The 24,033-nt window shown below is 48.3% G+C and overlaps 2 protein-coding genes across 2 annotated transcripts in view; one reads left to right on the forward strand and one right to left on the reverse strand.

Moving 5' to 3' along the window:
* The window catches only part of LOC147710059 (small ribosomal subunit protein mS40-like), a 62,053-nt gene extending 43,879 nt beyond the window's left edge, over positions 1-18,174 (reverse strand). Inside the window, exon 1 of the mRNA XM_086920714.1 lies at positions 18,022-18,174. Coding sequence (XP_086776840.1) covers positions 18,022-18,090 — 69 coding nt within the window. The 5' untranslated portion in view covers positions 18,091-18,174. The remainder of the gene's footprint in view (positions 1-18,021) is intronic.
* Positions 18,175-18,561: 387 nt separating this feature from the next.
* Positions 18,562-24,033, forward strand: part of PPP1R10 (protein phosphatase 1 regulatory subunit 10) — a 230,592-nt gene continuing 225,120 nt past the window's right edge. The window contains exon 1 of the mRNA XM_086920716.1: positions 18,562-18,650. The gene's annotated coding sequence lies outside the window, so the exon portion shown is untranslated. The remainder of the gene's footprint in view (positions 18,651-24,033) is intronic.

Below are 24,033 nucleotides of genomic sequence, written 5' to 3' on the forward strand. Positions count from 1 at the left end.
TCTCAGGTGGCGTGTATTAAGGTAGTCATAACCAGTATAAATGATAACCTGGTGTGTATGAAAGTGGAAGACAGGTTATTAAAAAAAAAAAAGATATTTGAGTGCCATGTTTGAATGGTGCCAGCACCATGAAACTAGTGATGAGGCTTGAGGAAGGTCCACTATAATCAGGAAGAGCATTGAAAAGATGTATAGCTCCGTGTTAGAAAGGTGCAACCCCTGTGAGATCATGGCGAGACTGGTGATATTTCTCAACCAGCGTAAAGGCTGGGCAACAATGTGATAAAACTACAGGTCATCTGTGCAGCCTGCTGGCACAACATAGTCCTTTCCCGAATTAATAAGACTGGCCAGATAAAAGGAACCGGTGTCCATGGAGGTGATAGTTTCTAGGAAAAAATCAGACGGGAGGAGGGGCCATCGCGCGCGGCGGAAGCGTGCGATGGCCAACAAAAAACAGATAGCCCATGGAGGTGATCAACGCTGGGGAAAAACAGACGGGAGATTGGGGCATCATGTGATGTTTTAGGAAGAGTGCGATGAGCAATAAAAACAATCACTTAGTGAAAGCGCATTGGCTGAAACAAGCAACAATTGGAGGGCGATTAAGAGCAATGGACCAATAGCAAGACAGCATTTCGGAATGGCGAGCGTTGAGGCTTGACCTAAATAGTTGCCCAAACAAATGTAAATGCACACAAGTGAAAGGAGACAAGTTATACATGCTCCATTGGGGGAAACAACACACAAAAAGGAGGGACAAACAAGCTAAAATAACCTCATACAAGCAACCCTTTGCAAAGGACAGTTAAACTTACCAATTCAAATTGATTGGCGGGCTGTAAGCCCACAGACTAAATATAGCATGTCTCGAAGAGACAGTCAATTGAAGAGAACCCAAAGGCGGACTTATAGATATGCACCATAGGGTAGATTCATTAGTACCAAAGTCCTGCTCACTATCACTCCAGCACCTGCCATTGCGTGGTGCCTCTGGGTTCCAGATCCTTAATCGATAAAGGTAATGGAGATGTGCCAGGTAATGAAGTCCAGTCAGTCTTCTTGTTTCAAAACCTTTATTTATACTCATTTTTTTCTCCAATGAACAAATATCCTTATTAACACATCCTGCTCAGCCAACATGTTTGTTCCAAAACAGTAGGAACTTCATCAGGGCTTAAGATTTAGTATTGTTGGAATCGTACTTTACCGCAAAAATCTATATTTTCAATCCAGTTTATTATGCTGGATGGTTCGGGAATTCCCAGGGCATCATCATGCCGGTTTCAAAATACCTTGCTAAGTATCCTCCTCGATCGGTGTCCCAATTCGATATGAGAGTGCATGGACTGCCTAGGCAAGACCTTAAATGGCTTAGAAAACACTGGTTAGTGAAAAAGGAAAAGATGCACTCTTGTCATCCGAGGTATTTCCATTTATTCTTGAAAGGGTGCGTGCATTGCTGGAGTGAGTGCCTTGCCCTATTGACACTACTAGTTCTAACACATCAGTTCTTGTTATTATTCGTGTTTCCGCATGAGGCCCGGTTGGGCACTACAGTTACATAAGAAGCGTGGGAAATGGCATAAGCAAGCCTGTGTGTGAATTGGATTAAATGGTTGAAGGAGAAAGTTTGTAATTTGAAAATCAGATAAAACGGACTACCTGTGGAACACTTCTATGAACTAGCGCGAAAAATGTAGCGCAGTGCGGCTGGGAGTGGGGTAAAGTGTTGCCCCACATTTCGTCTGATGTGTTAGAAAACACTGGAACATAATTTTATGTCTGACTTTTTCTCATTAGGATCATTTTCTCCTTAAAAACTGTGTTAGACACAGCCATTAACCATTCTTCATTCGATACAATGTCTTCCTAAACCCTAAATAACATAATTCACATTGGCCACCACTTCATCAGTTTCACACTCCTGTCCTTTTAGATTAGTGTCTTGTAATTGAAAAATAACCTACTACACATGTTTCCCCACTCCCTACCTGGCAAGCCTTACGGATGCATTACTATCCCAACCTACCCTCACCTTCCAAAGTTTGAGCAAGGGTGTTTGATTCATTCTTTATAGAATTGTGCCCCCCCCCACCCCCCAATGTATGTACCAAAATGCTCTATGCAGCTGCAAGTACCTGCCTTCCAATTACAGAAAAGTTAATCTCAGTATTTGAAGGGGAACAAAAGATAAACACCATTATTTTCTCCTTGCCATTGTTGTTCTTGCCATCATGGACTTATGAAAGCACTGCTCCCACCACTATCGCAGTAGCATCAACCACCATCACCACGGTATCTGATTCACATTGAAGGATGTTAAGACTCCCACTTCTGCTAGGGTCAATTTAAAAGATTTGAAATGTTTCTCATCCGGAAACCAAAGAGGTCACCCATAGTGCGCTAAACAAGACTGGAGCATGAAAAACAAGAATACATCTGGAGAAAGGAACTACTATGAAAAATTCAACATTATGTAAAACATCTGAGATTCACCAAGACAAAGGAGCATCCATGGGGTTAGCGGTATCCATCCTCATAGCGCTTCAGCGCCTTGTCAGTGGAAGCAAGCGCTATGGTAACTATGCACTTCTCCACACCTGTCAATTCACCCGGGTGTCACCGCTCCTTCCATTCACCCGCTGACACAGCTGCAGAGAGTACCAGGTCCAATTGTGACGAGCTGCTCCGGTCCAGGTGTTTTACTTTTAATTCTGGAAGTTGTAGTCCTGTTTTATAACTGATTAAACAAGATTACAAGTCCCAGAATTCACTGGATAGGTTGTAGCAGCGCGTGGAGCAAAGACCTGAGAATCTTGGCAGGCTGCTGACAAACGAAAGGACTCCATGGCCTTCAAGCCTGCGTCACCCTCCAAACAAGCATTTACAATGCAATGGTTTTGCCTTTGTGAAAGTTAGAGCTATTTGCATTGCTCTTGACATTATTTTTATTTATGTTTTTTTTTAATATAAATAAATGGCATTGTCATTTACAATAGCAGGGCAGGGCACAGGGAAGGGGGGGCGAGGAGAGACGAAGGAGAGCTGCGGGCTCTACAATTAAAAACGGGAGGGTTTTCTTCTGAAGAATGTCCTCGAGGAAAGAACAGATTTGTAAAGTGGACACTTTTATGAATTATAATCAGATAGACTTTAAGGTGGTTCCCAGTGTTCTTCATGCTTGCAGGAGGGATAAGAAAATAACATTAGCTACACCAGATCAGCTCACATGAAAAATGACGGCAACAAAGACAAACGAGAAGGCGTGCAGCGGACATCCCCTTCTGCCTAAAGCTGCCATCGGGCGCTGCGAGGTGAGGCGGACCTGGGGCAGGAGGCGGCCACATGGAGGCGGCGGGACGCAGGAAGAGGTGGCCTGAGCTGCAGCCTGGGAGTCGGAGCTTCCGAACACCAGGGAGAGGCAGTGAGGCTCCGGTTGTGAAAGTGCACCGGGCGCCCTGAGAGGAGTCGGCCACTCCCAGGACTCCAGAGGGGGCGCCGAGTGCCGTCAATGGCGGACCAGATTCGGGGGCGTTCTCGGCTTTTGGCTGACGTAGCGTGACGTCGCCAAAAGCCAAAAATTCTCGGGAACGCCCCCGAATCTGGTCCGAGATTGACGGACAGAGCCTTCTCCCAATGTCTAGCCTCCATTTATGGAGCTAGCCAATGGGAGACTGGGACGGATACCCGACCCCACACACAAATCATAAGGTTTTTTGGCGCATGCGCACTACGTGCGCATCGCCAGTCAAAACCTAAAAAGCGGCAAGGGAGAAAACTGGGATACGTAGGAGAAAGATGGAAGAAAGAAGTGAGGAGTAACGAAAAGAAATAAGGATGAAGTGTCTCAAAATGTGCCCATAAAATACAATAGGCCCTCCCACCTGGGAACCGTAAAGCAAGACCAAAGGGGTCAGATTTTTTTAAATGTAACTAACATATATATGTAGGAACAGGGACCTCCTGCAAGCCAGAGGACTCCCCCGGCAGCACGGTGAGCGCCTCCTCCCGCTGACAAGACAGGAAGGGCGGGGCGGGCAGCCTCCAGCTATGCAGGGCCTCTCAGACAGGAATGCTCCCACCCCAGCCAGGCCGCGTCCTGTCGCACCAAATAAGGAAGCGAAAGCAAACCGAGAGGACCGGGCCCGCCATCTTGGGTGGGGAAGACTGCCGCTGGCCGCAGGACTCTTCAGGCTGGCCGCCCCTCCCGACGCTGGGCCCACGAGCGAGGTGATCGCTACACCCTCAAAGGCCAGCCCAACACAGACCAAACGGGTTCACTCCTAGCATGAAGGGTTGGAGCTGCTTGAAGTTAAAGCACCCACAAATCAAGGCTCAGCGGCGACCGACTATCAATGAACACTCCCATAACGCGATTATTTGCACCGATAAGCCCATGGAAACTGTCACTGCACTACTCATATCAATCTCAGCATTGAAGTCGAGAAAGCTGGAGACCAATACGGGGCTGGGGCAAGCAACTCTACAAGACACTCATCCAAAGTTTGTTATAAACGGCAAATTAAGTGCTCACTCCACACAACATAGCACTATCAGTGTACCGAGGCAGGGGCGTAAGGAGCCAGTGTAAGGAGCCCCGGGCAGCCACAAAGCAAATTAGTATTTGTGATAGTGGAGACTCAAGGAGTCACTCATCAAGCTCTCCGGGGGTTGATCCTCATTTTGCGTTACGCCACTGTAATCAAAAAACACAGAAGTGCCATCTGTGTGCCCGAGGCACTGTCAATGTATGCACTGGACAGACGTGCCATCGTGTACTGTGGTATACACCGTCACCACAAGAAGACCAGCAAGTTCTGTTCTTGCTACGATACTTAATATCCCCTACTAGGGTTGCTTCACAGGGGCTCGGATACTAATCGGCCGCGAGAGGCTAATACAATGTGCACATCTGGCTAAGGAAACAACTATTTTCTTCATGTGAAAAGAGAATTGGGGTTCACACCTTTCCGATGTGCGACTTTAGCTCCAACATGTACGGATAGTGAATGGCCAGAGCAAGGCAGGAACAGGCGCCTAAATCCATATGCATCCCAGAAACAGAACGTAATGCCAGTCAGAATCTACATCTAGACTACTGCTTCAAAGCCATAACATGCAGCTCAGATCAGTATAAAGAGCAGTCGGGGACATAACAGGGAAACCCAAGAAAGCCATACAGCATCCCCACACAGGGCACCAAAGTGTACCTTAAGGGGTGAGTTGTAGCGAACACCCTGTGACTGACACAGAACCAGTCGGGAGAGTATCGGAGGCCTTTGCACCCAGAGTATCCCAATGGTTTGTGGGGAGATGCAAAGCATCGCCACAGATCGGGGCAGTGTCATGGCATTTTATCCCTCAACTAAAGTGGCCTCTGCTCCATGGGGGCGGGGGCAATGAGCAAGCTATGGGGCTGCGGTTCCAGCTTTGTACCAATTAGATTTTCTGTTGCGCGCCCCCCCCCCCCCCAACCAAGGAATTTACACTGCTCTCAATAAGGCATTATCATGCTTTTTGTAAAAATATTGTTTACACTAGGTTTTTTCGTTGGTGTAAAATTGCCACTGGGATTTATTCACAGCTATATTAGACAAGGAGTCCCAAAAATAGATTTAAAACCCCTGTATCTACAGCCAGACCTGTCAATAGACCAAAAGATTGATGCTTTAGGGTACCAATGACCAGGCCCACTGTGATGGTGAACCAATTTATTCGGAAGGGTTGACCCAATAATGCAACATATTCTGTATCTCCCCCCCCCCCCACCATTTTGTAATTTTAACTAGGCTTGGGCAAAATTTTAACTAAGGTGAAGTAATTGTGGTAATTCTGTGTTACTCCGACATAAAATTAAATCCATTTGCATAATCATGAGTAATTTGGCTTAAAAATCCTACAGCAATAACAAATTTAGGAAGCAAGAGCAACTGCTGGTTTTCGTGGTCTGTTGGATTTAGCGCTATTTTCTTAGTGCAAAATGCATCCCTGTGCCCATTTTGAATGCAAGGGTGCCTTTTGCGCTAAGAAAATGGCACTAAATGATGGGTTATGCCTGCACTGGAGTGTAACTTTGCTGTAATTTTGCATAATTACGCGAACACCCGTTTAACATCTAAATGCAGCAACCAGTAGTTGAAAGGTGAACACTTAACCTTTGCTAAAAGTAATTACCAGTGACTGGGATAAATTCAAGGACGTCACGCATTAACCTTTTTCGAGGTAAGACACACAAGGTATGGCAGATAAGCCCAAACATGGATCCCGCAGTCAGTGTGGCACTGGAATCAATCTGCATCTCACAGATGAGGAACAATGGATGGATACTGCCTGGGGGTGCTTATGTTCTCTTCTAGAAGTGTACCTAGCCCAACAGCTCAGTCGAGATAGTTTCCATATAAGCAGGACCAAGTCACAGATCTAGCCTATGTCTAATATCTTACTGGGCAAGAAAAAAAAAACAGCGGACTGAAATGTGCCACAAGCAAGACACCAGTTGCTGTTAGTTAAAGCATTCCACCTATCACGTTGTTGCTTTATATTATAGGGTATGTACTAGCCTAATAACAATTCAGCCATATTCTTACTCCTGTGGCCAATAGCGATAGACCGGTCCGCGGAACCATCCAGGACATGTGTGGGGGTCCCCACCACTGGGGCTCTCAATCATCACCTTAAGGCGATCTTACGTTGTCATAATGCACTACAGAAAGAATCAACTTATGAAGTGTTAAAATGCACACCGGAAACAGGCACTGGACAGGGGATGACGAATGAAAACTCAATCATGTTAGTGTAATGGGGAGCACTGCAACTACACAACTAAATCACACGGTCCACAAAGAAACAAAGATGCCAGATCAGATGACGTGGGCCCCATTCTAAGCTTAAACACTTACAAGTGAGCTGGTCTGGGGTGAACTCAATCTACAGAGAGCAGAAGAAAGAAAGATGGGGGTGAGGATACAGGAAGCAGGGTGGAAGGCTTGACAGAATCAAGAGGAAAGACGACGCACCTTTCTAAACGTCACACACGACATGAAAAAAAGGAAATTCTTTATACTTACGAATAATCTGGTCTTCGCCGAAGTCACTCTGTTTGGAGCAAAACACAATGGTGAGTTTACGTAACTCTTGATCTCGATGGCTACCAGCGAGACCCACGACCTAAATAGGCCCTGGCGTCAATATACTATTAAGGAGATTTTTTCACGCCCAAAGCACAACATATCAGTTCAGTCTAGTACAGGGTTAAGCTGGCACCAGTTTACGGGTGCACGTAATTAAGAGGGAGTGGGTGTTCTGCAGCAAATGGAGCAGTGAACCCAAATCTTAAACTGTCCACAGCTCGTAGCGACCGCGGGTTCAGGCCAGACTTAATAGCACTTCATGTTTTAGACAGGAACGCATTATTTGTTACTCAATTGCAAGCCCTCTCCCAAGACTAAAACTTGAAAAGCCTGTCTTACTGAGCCGACTGCGGCTTCTGACGCGATTTAACCCCCAAACGATGATCAACAAGCCCTGCGACTCTGAACGCAGGCCTCCATCTCCCCGTGCAGTTTACGCGACTCTGCTACGAAAGCCCTTTTCAAATATTCCCTGCATTAGACACTTCCTGCTCTACATGCCATCATTACCCCAGACCCGGCATCTGTTTTCCTATGTCAGTCGGCCGAGCTCCGGTGTACTGCCCTCTGTCTTGAAGAGCCACACCCTACAATAACCTCGGAGCGCTCCCTACTATCACCAGGCCTCCGTCTGCTGCCTTATTATATTAATTGTACACGCTATAAAGATATTTCTCTCTGGGGTGCCGTGTTTGTACAGCCTTTAAGCTCGCTGGCCTTCCTGTGCGCTCTGGGTCCACTCCCGCCGGGCTGCAGTCAGCTCCCTAGCTCTACAGATCCCGCCTGTATCTCACCATCTTGACTCTGTTGCAGTGTATTGCCTCTTCCTGGAATGCAGCGCCTTTCCGGCTGCGCGAGACCTTTCTACGGGTGCCGACGTCACAGTGCTACACCAGATCAGCTCACATGAAAAACAAAGACAAACGAGAAGGCGTGCAGCGGACATCCCCTTCTGCCTAAAGCCGCCATCGGCGCTGCGAGGTGAGGCGGACCTGGGGTAGGAGGCGGCCGCACGGAAGACAGGAGCAGGAAGGCGGGTACCCTCAATCCCAGACCAGATTCGGGGGCGTTGACGAGAAGAGGCTTTCGGCTGACGTAGCCAAAAGCCAAAAATTCTCGGGAACGCCCCCGAATCTGGTCCGAGATTGGCGGACAGAGCCCTCTCCCAATGGCTAGCCTCCATTTATGGAGCTAGCCAATGGGAGGAGGGGGCGTATACCCGACCCCACACACAAATCATAAGGTTTTTTGGCGCATGCGCACTATGTGCGCATCGCCAGTCAAAACCTAAAAAGCGGCCAACTGATGTTGATCAGAGGGGAGGGTCACCCTCGTAAACATAAACAAGGGCAGGGTGCATTTTACAGCAATGGTATCACTAATGGGGTCTGTGTTAGTAGCACCAGCGCTTTGTTCCATGAAGATTTGGGGTCACCCCCTGAAGCTGCTGCTGGAGCTAGGGGTTGGTAGCTGCACCATCCCTCACTGGAGGCCGCCCCCTGTTGTGACTTAATGTAGTGTTCCCTTACGGGACACCGTACACCCGTTTGCTTTGCTGTGTCCCTGCGTGGACACCGTACCGTAGTGAGGTCACCAGCTGTGAACTGTCAGAAGTGACAGTTGACAGCTGATCACCCAACTGACGGAAACCTTGAAGGCTCCACTTGTTGTAGGAGCCGGTGTTGGCTCTTAACTCCATGGCTGCTATGCGTTTTCCCCCTCTGTGCTGCAAATTGTTCTTTTTCATTGTTTTATGACGAGCTGGGCTCGTCATCAGTGTTTGAGGAGGCTACACCATGACGAGCCCAGCTCGTCATGAGTGTGGAAGGGGTTAAATAAAGAACTAACTTAACCACCTATTCAGTGTGTGGAGGTTCTTAACAAAGTGGCGACGAGGCGCCAATACTGAACCCACGGGATTCAAGGAACAAATTCAAGAGGCAACTGTCCGCAAGCATTTCCTATGAAGAATCAGCACTACAAGTGAATGAAACCAGAAAAAAACAAAAAAAAAAAACAGAAAACCTTCGCCTAAGGTCGGACAGAAAGACTTATCAACTAAAAGGTCGTCCAAATTAAGAAGAAAAAGAGGCATGACGTGCAAGTAGACCTTGGTGAGCGGAGGAAACGATTTGGAGAAACTGACTGGAAGGAGAGTGCTGTAGGAATTCCGCTATTCCGGCAAATGAACACATAACCGGAGAAAAATGCACTTCACAAGGGACAGCTGAACGGCAGACGGACCAATCACGAATTGCGCAAAGAACTTCCTTCGCATAGATCAGGAGAAGAGGAACAAGGCAAAGGTACTGTTTAAAGCTGAGGAGCAAAACGTCGCTCGAGCTTTTGTCACCAAGAAACATTTCAGGGCATAACTGTCATTCCAACTGTCAACCGCCTCGCAGCTGAGTGAAATCGACCGCACCACGTCATCACGCCCACAGCTGAATGACGCAGCGGCCATTTTGATCTACCAGGAAGCAACTGCTGATTCAGGATCGGCTATTCCGGTACAACTGCACGACGTGAGCGCCACCTAGTGTTAACAAAACATCGCATATGAGACGCAGCGCGACTTAAAAAAAAAAAAAAACATCGCAAAATCTACTAGCGTCCAGAAGACAACTAGATTACCGGTGTGATCTGGGGACAGCAGGCGGAATATACAGTAAGCAGTAACTTTCCCACAAACCAAAAACATCTTGATTTAAACATGTTCTAAGCGAGTACATAAAATTAGTAACAAGGCAAGGAGGTTGTGCAGCAAGTGTGAGTTCAAACACAGATTTAAAAAAAAAGTACATTTTAAAAAAAACGGCGCACGTCTACCTGTTAAACTGTTTCAGTTGTCACACATTCAAGCTATAGCTAACAAATTTGATCAGTTTATGGCCTGATAACATTCTACATTATTTATAACAGTTGTACCTTCCAAAATAATTTCAATATAAGATGGCATCGGGTTGCATATGGAACTTGTCACCACCAGAGACCTTCCTACGAGCAGGAGGAGAATCAGCACTTATGTGGGAAGAATGGAGGGATTATTTCCTAAACTATATTGCAACATTAGAAGAAGATGAAGAGAATAAGGCCGAAAAAAAGTACAAAATGCTCATGCATTGTTTAGGTGCTGGAGGGCTTAAAGTGTACAACGCAATAAATAAAAAGATCAGGGCTGAAAATGAAGGGGACGTGTTTACTAATGCCATTGACGATCTCAACACATATTATAAACCAACAGTATGTGTTGGTGTAGATCGTTACAAATTCTTCCACAGAAAGCAGGGTGAGGAAGAATCAATCGACGATTACGTTTCTGCACTTAAGAATCTTGCCATTAATTGTCGTTTTGGTGCACTTCACGATGAGTTTATTAGAGATCAGATTGTGATGCAGGGTTCAAATTCCAACATACAAGACAACTTATGGGCCAAGGAGGAATACCCACTGCAGAATATTATAGACATTGCACGCAAGGCTGAACTCACGGGAAGATGTGCCAAGGCTGTACTTTCAGAAAACAAGGAAAAGAAAAGTGATACTATAAGCATTTACTGACAAAAGGACTAATAATAAGCAGAAATGGAACAAAATCTACAAACCAACATATAAAGGAAGTGAAACAAAAAACTGGGGACATTGTTACAGGTGTTTGAGCACAACACACATGGCCAATGATCCAAAGTGTCCTGCACGCGAAGTAAAATGCACTCATTGTGGACTTAAAGGTCACCTCACAAAAGCGTGCAATAGAAGGAAGCCGCAACGTGTGAGAATGGTTGAATGCGCAGGAGATGACGTACAAAATGCATCTGATGATGAGGACATGAACATGTTCATACTAAACATAGACGATGAACTCGTCAGTGAAACACATGATAGTAGTGGTACAGGAATGAAAACCAAGACAAAGAAACCCAGATGTTGCATGACGATTGGAGGCGTGGAGATAAACACTGTGGCAGACTCTGGCTCGCCTTATACAATTGTTAATGAGAACGTCTGGAAAGAAAAAGTCCAACCACACGTTAGAGAAGAACTTAAAACCTGATATAATCATCAGATCATTTACAGGTGAGCAAATTGAAGTGTGCGGTTACAGGACACTAGACTTCATATATAAAGGCAGAAAGGCAGTCAGTAAACTATATGTATCGAAGGTCGGCCCATCAGTCTTAGGTTGGATGGATCAAGGTAACTTAGGGATTATCCTCGATCCAAGCAAGGGTGAGGCAGTATTAAGTTTGGCAGATAACGAGGACTATGAAACATCTTTACTCCAGAAGTATCCCAAGGTTTTCAGTGGAAATGTGGGAGCTTTGAAGGGGTACCAGCATAAAATCAAACTTAAGGAAATTACCACTCCAATGTGCACAAGGCAAGGAATATTCCGTTTGCCATTAAGGATGAAGTAAAGGCCCAGCTTGACAAGCTGATGAAAGATGGAATAATTGAAAAGGTGGAAGCATCTGAATGGGTCGCTCCCCTGGTTATCGCGAAACTACCAAATGGCAAGTTAAGGCTCTGTGTTGACTTGCGCCATTTGATTTAAAACATAGTGGAGCAATATCCATTGCCCAAAATAAATGAGATGTTGACTACCACCAAAGGCGTAAAGTGGTTTTCCACAATTGATTTAAAATCCGCCTATCACCAGGTACCCCTCCATCGCGAAAGTAAGACACTGACGACATTTGTTACTCCTTTTGGATGTTTCAGATTCACTCGAGTACCATTCGGTTTAGCATCAGCGGCCGCAATGTTTCAGAGACTCATGAATAACATCTTTGAAGGAGTTCCAGGAATATTACTCTTCGAGCGTGACATCTTAATTATGGGAAAAATCGAAGGAAGAGCATGATGGCAGGGTTGAACAGGTCCTGGAAATTCTGAACAAGAAAGGGTTGACAGCAGAATATTCTAAATGCAAGTTTGCAAGTAATTCTGTCAATTATCTTGGGCATATTATAACAGGAGAAGGGATCAGTCCAAAAAAAGAACTAATACAGGCAATAAAGGACTCAACAATACCATCTAACAAAGAGGAACTAAGATCCTTTTTGGGACCCGTAGAATTTTATTCCAAATTTATCAAACATTTCTCACTTAAAACCTATACTCTTCGGCAACAATTGAAATAAATGAACAGATTTGAATGGTCTCAAGAATGTGAGGAAGCATTTCAGAATCTAAAAGACGACATGTGTACGGTTTTGCCACTTCAGGGATTTGACCCCTCCTTACAAAACTATGTCACCACAGACGCTAGCAACAAGGGTCTAGGAGCAGTACTCACACAGAGAGACACCAAAGGTGTAGAGTACACCATAGCCTTTGCATCGCGCGCACTCACTCAAGCAGAAGAACATTTTTCAGTCATTGAGCGTGAAGCACTGGCCTGCGTGTGGGCCCTTGAACACTTCAGACAATATGTCTGGGGAAAAATGGCTAACTTGTGTACAGACCACAAACCATTAACCAAAGTTCTCACCACGAAGGGTTTAAACACGGCTTCACCAAGATTGGCCAGACTATCTGTACGCTTATTTGATTACATATACAAAGTCCACTACGTTGCCGGAGTGAAAAATGTTGTAGCTGATTTTCTAAGCAGAATGCCCGTAGGAAACAAAAGCGAAATTGACAGTAAAGAAGTGGAAGAAGCATGCATAGCAAATGTATTCGAGAAGTCCAGTGGAATCACAAGAGAGGAATGGCTGTTGGAGCAAAGTAAGGACAAAGTAATTTGTACGGTAATACAGAACATAACTGAAGGTTGGTCAAACAAGAACAAACTAACAGAACCATTGAAAAACTTCTGGGAAATAAAAAATGAATTGTTCCACCTACAAACATAAGGAAGAAGATACTGGAGTTATGCCATGAAGGGCATTTAGGTATCACTAAAACGAAGAACAGAGTCAAAAACATGTATTGGTGGCCTGGTATCAGTCTTGCAGTAGAAAGAACAGTAAGAGAATGCAAAATGTGCATGGACTCAGACAAATCACAAGTGACATTTAGACCACCTTTGCACCCAATACCATGTCCATCTATGCCATGGGAAAGGATCGACATTATGGGACCAATACCAGAAGAGCTAGATCAATGGTATGTAATAGTAATAATCGATCACTACTCAAAATGGCCAGAGATTAGAATCGTTAACAAATGTTGTAAAGTTCATGGACAAAACTTTCGCCCGTGAAGGACTTCCAAAGCAGATTCTAAGCGACAATGGCGCACAATTCACTTCTGAAATATTTAAGGCCTATGTGAGCAAGCACGGTATTGTACACAAGACTACCTCAGTATATCACCCTGCGGGTAACGGAGCAGTGGAGAGATTCAACCGAGTTTTGAAGGGAATATTGCAAATAGCTAAAAGCAACAAACTCAACTGGAAAACGGAAATGCTCAAGACAGTGTGGGCATACAGAATTTCTCGATGCGAAACCACAGGTCACAGCCCATTTGAGTTAATGCGAGGCAGAACTCTACTTTCAAAGGACAATGTGGGTTGGGCCCAAGCGGCAAGAAGAGTGCACTGGTCTGCTCAACAGGTCATGCAAAGACACACACGCACAGCTCAAGAGCAAGATTATCTATGACAACAAGCACGGTTGTAAACTGGTTGAACTCAAGGCTGGAGATGTAGTCAAAGTAAAGAAAAGTGGTCACATTGGAAAGGGACAAGAAAGATTCACATCTTCCCTGACTGTGCGTGAAGTGTATTGTAACTCTGCACTCTTGAGTGACGGTAAGGTATGGCACTTCTCTGCATTGTCTGCCTAAGGTCAGCCCATACCAAGCCCAGAAGACACCATGCAAGATACTTACCGTTTACCAACAGGCATTGCTAAGAACTCACTCAACGTACAGAAAAGAAATGTGGGTCAACCATTTTTATCCGACGATGAGTCTGACTATGAGTTTCCAGCACGACCTAATGTGATTGGGAGCAACGTTCTGCGGCATAGGGTGACCAACCGTCCGTAAATTTCACGGACAGTCCGTAATTTTGGCTGTCTGTCCGTTGTCCATGAAGTTGTCCATGAAGGATTCTTTAACGGACGCCATTTGTCCGTAATTTTAACCAGGCACAGCTTGCCCCCACCTCCCTTCTTGACTCTGATGCTGTATGAAAGCTCAGACCCCCAGCAGCACCGTAGAGGCACAGCGGGATGGCTACCCTCACACCTCCACCCCTTGATGAGCTGTTAAGAGGTGCTCGAAGGTGACAGAGGGAGGGGCTGCAGGTTCAGGAGCAGGGGGCATCCATTCACATGCAAACAGCCCTGAATGCGTCTTGTATCTGCTATTTAGAGGGGGGCTCACACATTCCATTTCTACCCAGGGCCCCAAACATCCTAGACTCGGCCAGATTACACCCCTGATTACACCGAGGCAGCACCTGCTTCTCTTCACCGAGCTTAATTACTGTCACTAAATTGTAAGCAAACCTCGGTTCTTCAAACATGCATAATGTAATACAATAAAGAAATGGCACAATCCCACTCACACTGATTAACAAAGTATGGAGGACAATCAGTTCAATCAGTTCTCTTAGAGTATCTCCTGTAAGTACTGTACATCACAGTGGGGGGTGGCATTTTGGACAGAGAGCCTGTCTTCTCGTTGTCTTGTGCAGGAGGGGGCGAGAAGCCCAAGATGATACTAGAATACTGCATGCCCACCCCTGTGCCCACCCTGGTGGATCACGTTCCCTCTCTTGTGATGACTCCTGCTCCTGTCCCCCCATGTGCTGGCTCCAGTCCACCCCCGCCTGTGATGGCTCCTGTCCCCCATGTTGTGGCTCCAGTCCACCCCCGCCTGTGGTGGCTCTTGTCCCCCCCTGTGGTGGATCCTGTCTCCGCCCTGGGTGGCTTCTGTCCCAGTCCTGGAACGGCCCCTGCAGCGAGGGTGAAGTTCTTGATTGGCCTCTTCTCAAAAGGGCTCAGCTCAAAATTAATATGGAAAGGTGGGCGAGTAAGTAAGTGAAGGGTTGTGTGAATGGCTGGATGAATTAGTGAAAGGGTGAATGGATGAATGAAAGATTGAATAAATGGATAATGAGAGAGGATAGATGGATTGATGAGTGAGGGGAAGGATGGAGAGAAAATGTAAATAGCTGGATGGAAGGGTAGCTGGATAATTGATGAGGGGGAAAGATGGATGATGGATGGAGGGGAAGGATGGATGGATGGGGGGAAGGATAAATGGATGAGGGGAAGGATGGATGAGGGGCAGGATAAATGGATGGGATGGATGGATGGGTGAGGGGGAAGGATGGATGAAAGGAAGGATGGATGAGTAGAAGGATGATGGATGGAGGGGAAGGATGGATGAGGGGCAGGATAAATGGATGGGATGGATGGATGGGTGAGGGGAAGGATGATGGATGAGGAGAAGGATGGATGGATGGAGGGGATGGATGGATGAGGGGCAGGATAAATGGATGGGATGGATGGGTGAGGGGAAGGATGGATGAAAGGATGGATGGATGACGGGGAAGGATGGATGGATGACGGGAAAGGATGGATGATGAGGGGAAGGATGGATGGATGGATGATGAGGGGAAGGATGGATGGGGAAAGGATGGATGGATGATGAGGGAAAGGATGGATAGATGATGAGGGAAAGGATGAATGGATGATGAGGGGAAGGATGGATGGATGATGAGGGGAAGGATGGATGGATGGATGGATGATGAGGGGAAGGACCGATGGATGGATGGATGGATGATGGATGGATGGATGGATGATGGGTGGGTGAAAGGATGGATGGAGAGTGGGTAAAAGGATGGATGGATGATGGATATGTGGGTGGGTGAAAGGATGGATGGATGGATGATGAGTGGGTGGGTGAAAGGATGGATGGATGGATGATGAGTGGGTTGGTGAAAGGATGGATGGATGAGTGGGTGGGTGGATGGTGGGTGGGTGAAAGGATGGATCAGTGGATTGGATGGTGGGTGGGTGAAAGGATGGATGAGTGGGTGGGTGGGTGGATGATGGGGGTAGGTGGATGAGTGAAATGATGGATGGATTGATAAGTGCAAGGGTGAATGAATGGACATATGAGTGAAAGGGTGGGTGTAAGGATGGATGAGTGAGTAAAAGGGAGGGTAGATGGACAAAAGGATGAATAGATGTGTGAAGGAGTGAAATGATAGATGGATGAGTGATAGGGGCAATGGATGGATTCATGAGTGGATGAGTAGATGGATGGATGGGTGGGTGGATGGATGGATGGATGGAAGGCTAAGTGAAAGGGTCGATGGAGAGAGAAAGGGAGGATGGATGACTAAAAGAGTGGATGGGTGGAAGGATTAGTAAGTGAAAGGATGGCTGGATTGGTGAAAGGATAAATGGCTGAATGGATGAGTGAATGGATGGATGGGATGAAGAGTGGATGGATAAGTGTACAGATGGATAGGGTGAAAGGGTGGATGGATGGATGGATAATGGAGGATGAGTGAAAGGATGGATGAGGGGATGGATGAAAGGATGGATGAGTGAAATGATAGATGGAAGGATACATGATGGATAGGTTTGCAAATGGTTGAATATGTTTGGAAATGGCTGGGCTTACTTATATACTATTGCGCGACCTCTGATGTGTCTGTAAAACGTACCTATTGTCCTAAAGTTTTGTCCTGAATTTTGACCTCCTGTCCTGAATTTGTGTCCTGAATTTTGACCCTTTGTCCTGAATTTATACACTCACCGTCCTGAATTTGCACCAATGCCAGTTGGTCACCCTACTGCGGCACGCTTCAATGCCAGTTTGTACATCACCTAATGCCACCAGCGCAGTGAGGGTCAGGCGAATGTTACCACCAACACCTACAGACGACACACCACAGCCCATCAGCAGGAGTCGGGCAGGGAGGTTGTTAGGACCACCTACTAGACTAAAAGATTACGTCTGCGAATAGAATCTTTGTTAACCTTTTTGGATGTTCTGTTTTTTCCTTTCCATAAGAAGGGAGATGTGTTGTGACTTAATGTAGTGTTCCCTTACGGGACACCGTACACCTGTTTGCTTTGCTGTGTCCCTGCGTGGACACCGTACCGTAGTGAGGTCACCAGCTGTGAACTGTCAGGAGTGACAGTTGACAGCTGATCACCCAACTGACTGAAACCTTGAAGGCTCCGCTTGTTGTAGGATCCGGTGTTGGCGCTTAAATAAAAAACTAACTTAACCACCTATTCAGTGTGTGGAGGTTCTTAACAGCCCCTCCCTGCTCTCACCCGTGCCAGGGACCCCTGACCCCAGCGCTGCCCTCCGGGGCCCCCTGCCTGCTCTCAACCGTGCCAGGGCGCCCCTGTTCCCCCCTCCCTGCTCTCACCCATGCCAGGCCCCCTGACTCCCAGTACTGCCCTCCCTGTGCCCCCCAGCACTGCCCTGCCTGTGCCCCCTCCCTGCTCTCACCCGTGCCAGCCCCCACTTGCCCCTCCTAGCTCTCACCCGTGCCAGGACCCCCAGCACTGCTCTCACCCGTGCCAGGGACCCCTGACCCCAGCGCTGCCCTCCTGGGCCCCCTGCCTGCTCTCACCCGTGCCAGGCCCCCTGACCCCCAGCACTGCTCTCACCCGTGCCAGGGCCCCCCTGTGCCCCCCTCCCTGCTCTCACCCGTGCCAGGGCCCCCCTGTGCCCCCTCCCTGCTCTCACCCGTGCCAGGCCCCACTGCCCCCTCCTAGCTCTCACCCGTGCCAGGCCCCCCTGACCCCCAGCACTGCTCTCACCCGTGCCAGGGTCCCCCTGACCCCCAGCGCTGCCCTCCTGGACCCCCTGCCTGCTCTCACCCGTGCCAGACCCCACTGACCCCTCCTAGCTCTCACCCGTGCCAGGCCCCCCTGACCCCCAGCACTGCTCTCACCCGTGCCAGGGTCCCCCTGACCCCCAGCACCGCCCTCCACGCCAGGCTCCGGCTCAGGGACACCGCCATCTTTAGGAAACCGAGGTTGAAAGCTCCTGCCTTCTTGCTCCGCCCACCGGAAGTACGTCAGCGGATGTGGCCCGCCTGGGTCCTGCCGCCATCTTGGAGCGGAGCCGCTCATGACAGGCCCTGAGGGGGCGGGGACCGAGGGGGGGCTGAGCGGCGCTGCCGGGGGAGAATTGACGCCCGAGCATTACTGCATATATTCAGGACGATAATTTGGGGGTGTCACTTCAAAGGCAGTGCGTGTAAAATGTTAACACACAAATGTTTTAAACAGGGAAATGTGGACACGCATAGATTAGAAAAGACATTGCAGTAACTAGAGCTTCAGTATCACGTTCAAAAACAAACAAACAAACCGTCGCTATCAGAGGCCGCATTGAAGGCGCGCGGCCCTCGGTGCTGACAATGGCCGCCGTGCTGCGGCGATGCCGTCTTCTATGTCTAAGACCCCCAACGCGGGCGTCTTCTATGTCTATGCCACCAGACCGGCTTCAGCGTGGAGACTCCCGATGTTTCAGCTCGGCCAGGTGCCACGCATCTCGCGTTTGAATAACGCATTTCCGGTAATTTTCCTGTGTTAGTGCAGTAGCGCAGATTGTCATGCAAACGAACCGTGTGCTGTTGTGCGATAAAACGGTGTATTCCAGTTACTCAATTTCCTGGGAAGGAGGGATCAAAGCTGAGATTGTTTTTCGAAGGCCCCCAGGCCACACGGTGGCGCTAGTGTACAAAGGGAGGTATAGGAATCTCAGTATATTATAGAAACCGATATCAAAGCCAAATTAACTTGATTTGAAAACCTAAACACAACACCACACACTCGCCTAATTAATGTAAAAAAGCACCCCTTGCTTAGGGAGGATGTGGCCTAATAGCTAGAGTGGTCGATCTCAAAGCTGGGGAACCGGTTTCGAGTCTCCGCAGGGATGCTAAACATCCTGTGATTCTGAGCAAATCAATTGATCTCCCTCGCCAAAAGCTTGAACATGTTATGATATGCTGGAGGCACCTCCTGTGCCGTCACTGGTATGATACTCAAGGGCAAGGCAGCCCTCCGGAGTACCATGCATCAGGTTCAATCAATCAATCAAAGGCTTGTAAAGCACGACTATTCACCCATACGGGTCTCAAGGCGCTGAGAGGAGGGGGGGTTGGGACTGCAGGTCCGTCAAGGTGCAGCGGTTTAGTCGAACAGCCAGGTCTTGAGGTCTTTCCTAAATTAAGGCAGTGATGGTGATTACCAGAGGTGGAGAGGCAGGGTGTTCGAGGTCTTCTCTGCAAGGTAGGAAAAGGATCTTCATCCGGCTGTGGTTTTGCAGATACGTGAGACGGTAGCCAGGGTCAGTTGGGCAGAGTGGAGGTCTCTGGTAGGTACAAGGAATGCAGGCTGTGGTTGAGGTTCACCAGCCCTGCGTTATATAGGGCTTTGAAAGCATGTGTGAGGAGCTTGCATGTGAATCTTTTGTTGACTAGGAGCCAGTGGAGGACTCTAAGGTGGCTGGTGATGTAGTTGCGGCAGGGGATGTTGAGGATGAGTCTGCCGGAGGTGTTCTGGATGTTCTGCAGTTTCTTGAGGAGTTTCTGGGTGATGCAGGCATAGAGTGCATTGCTGTAGTCGGTTCGGCTGCTGATGAGTGCATGGTTGACCGTCTTTCCGGACTTGGTGGGGATACAATTGAAGATCTTTTAGACCAGGTTTGGCGTGTGGATGCAGGATGATGAGGCGGAACTGATCTGGCGGCTCATTGTGAGCAAAGAGTCCCGGATGATGCTGATGTTCCGTGCGTGGTCTGTGGGTGGGGCGGTTCCAAGTGCTGTAGTCATCCCAGGCGGAGGGGTTGGAGCCCATGATGAGGACTTCATTCTTCTCTGAATTGAGCTTGAGGCAGCTGTTCTTCATCCAGGCGGCGACAGTCTTCATCCCCTCATGAAAGTTGTTCTTGGTGACTGTTGGTTTGTTGGTGACAGAGAAAATCAGCTGGGTGTCGTCGGCGTAGGAGAGGATGCTGAGTCCATGGTTCCTGAGATGGCTGTGAGCAGAGCCATGTAGATGTTGAAAAGTGTGGGGCTTAGGGAGAAACCCTGAGGCACTCCGCAGCTGATCTCTGGGGCTTTTGAGAGGAACAGAGGTAGTATGACTCTCTGTGTTCAGCCGGTGAGGAAGGATGGGATCCATTACAGGGCTTTGTTGCGGATGACAAGGTGACGTGGAGTCTTGTGCATAGCGTGCAATGAGAGACAATATCGAAAGCTGCCGAGAAATCTAGGAGGATGAAGGCTGCTGTTTCGCCTCGGTCGAGAAGGGGCGTGGATATCGTCTGTGGCGGCGAGGAGGATGGTCTCGGTGCTATGGTTGCTTTCGGAAGCCGGATTGGGAGAGGTCCAGGATGCGGTTTGCTTCCATGGACTCAGAGAGTTGGGTGTTGATGGCCTTCTTAATGACCTTGGCCGAAAGGGGAGAAGCAAGATGGGTCTGAAATTCTTGAGGTCGATCGGGTCATCAGGGGTTGATCTCTGCGTGTTTCCAGTCTTCCGGGAAGGTGGCGGAGCTGATGGAGCAGTTGATGGAGCGGCAGAGTTTGGGGGCGATGGTTGTGGAGCCAGCTTTGTTGAAGATGTGATTCAGGTAGGGGTCCGATGATGCTCCGGTGTGGATGATCTTCATGACCTTGAGTTTGTCATCCTCTGTGAGGGGGGTCTAGCTGAGTAAGGTCTGTTGGGGTCCGTCGTCATAGGGTGCAGTGGTTGCAGGGGGTGGGAGGGTCTTGGGCATCGAGGCTGTCGGAGCTGTCATATATCTCCTTGATCTTGCGGTGGAAGTAGGTGCAGAGGTTGTTGCAGTGGTCTTGGGGTGAGGGGTATTTGCTGTCTCTGTGCTTGATCTGGCAAATTCTTTGACCACAGCGAAAAGTTTCTTGCTGTTAAATGCGTTAGCGTTAATCCTTTCTTCTAGGGCCACTTTCTTTGTGATTCTGATGAGGTAGTAGTGTGTGGTGACAGCGGTCTTGAAGGCTGAGTGATGTTCTGGCGTCTTGCTGCTCCTCCATCTCTTCTCGAGCCCTGTACCAGTGTGTCCGGACTCATGAAAAGTGGGGGAGCACCAGTTGGCTTTCTTGGAGTGTCCCTTGCTTGGGGCTTTCTAAAGCGGAACCAAAGTGTAGGCGCAGTCAGAGATCCATCGGTGGAGGTTGCATGCTGCGGTGTTGGCGTCTGTGGATGTCGGTGGAGGGGTTTCGCTGAGGGCTAGGTGAGCTGTTCTCGAGTGACTGTGTTCCAGCTTCTATGAGGGTAGCGATGGGTGTGGTGGTGTACAGTGGGTTTGGTGAAGGTGATGTGAACGCACTGGTGGTCAGTCCACTGGAGCTCGGTGGTGTGGCTGAAGGTGATGTAGTCGCTGGTGGAGAAGATGGGGTCGAGCGTGTGTCCTGCTGAGTGGGATGGGGAGGTGACCAGTTGTTTGAGTCCGCCAGTGGCGAGGTTCTCCACCAGGGTCGAGGTGTTTTAGTCACTGAAGTTGTCCAGGTGACAGTTGAGAGTGCTGAGAAGGATGTAGTTTGCGGAGGTGAGAGCGTGGGAAGTGATGAAGTCGATGATGTAATCGCTGAAGGGTGGGCGGTGTCCCAGGGAGGGTGGTGTTCAGGTTGGTCTGGACCTGGAAGTGGAGGTGCTCTATTTTGGCTGAGAGTTCTTCCGCGTGGCTGCTTTTGTATATGATGGCAATGCCTCCCCCCCCCGGTTTGTTGACACGAACCTGGTGGATACCTTGTAGCCGTCCAGAATGGCGGTGGTGATGTCTAGGATGAAGGTGGGGTTCATCTAGAATTCCATGAGGAAGGCGATTTCAAGGTGGACTGAGTCGAGTAAGTCCCCGATCTCCTCAACATGTTTGTGAAGGGAGTGTCTGTTGAGCAGGATGCAGTTCAGGCGGCCTGGTCTGGTTTCAGACGGTCGTGCCATGGATGGGGCTAGAGTGCAGTGGCAGGTAAAAGTGCGGCTGCAGTTTTGGCAGGGAAAAGTGCCAAGGGTGTCCGTCGGCAATGCCCGGTGGCAGGCAGTGTGCAGTCCGGTGTTGAAAGTGTGGAGGGTGCTGGCGTTGTTGCGGTGGATTGTCCGAAAACCAGGGTCCGTGGTGCTGGGCACAGTCCAGATGCGGCGGTTGCAGATGGGCATGCCTTTGGCACGCAAGTGGTGTCGCTGCACAATGGCCACCAGAAGCAGGGTGAGGGTTGACAGCTGGGAGATTGATGGTCTGAGAACCAGGGTCTGCGGCGCTGGGCATGGTCCTGACGCAGATGGGTGCAGACGGGCATGCCTTCGGCACACCAGCGGTGCAGCTGCAAAATGGCCACCATAAGTAGTGTGAGGGAGATGGCTGAACTGCTGGGAGGCGGTGGAAAAGCAGGAATCGGTGCTGGACGGGGCAGGGCCTCAGGGTCGAGCAGCGACAAGGGCACGGGGATAAAAAGCGCAAATAGAAGCTCAGAGAGTAGAAGCAGAAAAAGAGCAGAAACAGTAAAAAAAAGTGAAACAGAGAAGAAAAAAGAGGTCAGAAGGCGGAGAGACATAGGGCAGAGCAGCGGCAGAGCAGAGAAGCTCCCCACTGGACCACCAGGGATGAGGCGCAGACGGGTGCCTGAAGGTGGAGGAGGGCCTCGAACTCTGACCAGCAAGGGTCAAGGGCTACTTTGGCAAAGCTGCATGGGGAGTGAAGCACCTCACTGCAATACCAAATACAATATTCGTCAGGTCAACTACTTAGCTTGCAAGGTAGGAGGGGCGTAAATTGTAATTTACTATGTCCGGTAGAGGCTAACTCTTCGTGTAGTGGCTGTAGCTATGGTCTCAATAACCCTAGTACAAACAAAAGGGACTCCAGGCAAAATAAAACATACAATTTCTGGAGCATTACATAACACAAGGAGGACATTTTAAATTTGTTAAATAGTGAAGGTCCCGATGCTATTTTTTTAACGGAAACTTGGTTAAACGATAGTTCTGGTCCGGATGTGGCATGCGCACTCCCCGACAATTATACTATAATAAGGAGAGACAGAATTCTCAGAAAGGGGGGAGGGATTGCGATTATTTATAAAAAGAGCCACTCATGTAAATGGGAAAATCTCCGACTGCAGGAGTGTGAAGCTGCTCTTTTTAAACTTACTCTCTCTCCTCAACTCACTCTATCTGGGGCCTTGATCTATCGTCCCCCAGGACCAGCTGGTTCGTGGGTGCCTCTGTTGCCAGACCTGTTGGCTCCTTGGCTACTTAAATTAGCCAATTTTACAGTCTTAGGAGACCTAAATCTTCATCTGGAAAACTCGGACTGTCCAGCAAGTAAGGCGCTTATTGCTGATTTAGCTGCACTGAATCTCCCTCTTTGTAATGCTGACCCTATTCATATAGCTGGTCATTTTTTGGACCCTATTTTCTCTAACCTACCTGCTATTAATTGTCTGCCGGCACTTCCTTTGTGTTGGTCTGACCATTTTGCGGTTAAGTTTCAATATAGTAGTTTACTTAACCTGTCCCCATTGCCCTCTGACACATTAGGTCGAACCTGAAATTGGGAAAAATTGAATTTTATAAAGTTCAATCAGCTGCTGTCAAGCAATGCTCCATCTTATAGCTCCATATCATTGGCTTCATTGAATAGTATTTATAGTTGGATTACCTCCGCCTCTAATGTTTGCCTGCCAGCCACGGCGAAAAAACTTAATAACCACCTGCCTCCTTCTCCTTGGTTTACAGAGCAGCTAAGAGCTGAAAAGACCAAGTGCAAAGCTTTGGAAAGAAGCTGGAGAAGGAATTACACCCCGAGTCCAAAAACATCTATAAAGCCACATTGAAAAAAGATCATGCTCTATGTAAGAAGGCACGAGCTGACTATGTCTCCTCTACTATTCTGGGGGCAAAAAACTGTCCTTGTACTTTATTTTCTGTGGTTAA

This window comes from Lissotriton vulgaris, chromosome 5 (assembly GCF_964263255.1).
Source record: "Lissotriton vulgaris chromosome 5, aLisVul1.2, whole genome shotgun sequence".
Lineage (NCBI taxonomy): Eukaryota > Metazoa > Chordata > Amphibia > Caudata > Salamandridae > Lissotriton > Lissotriton vulgaris.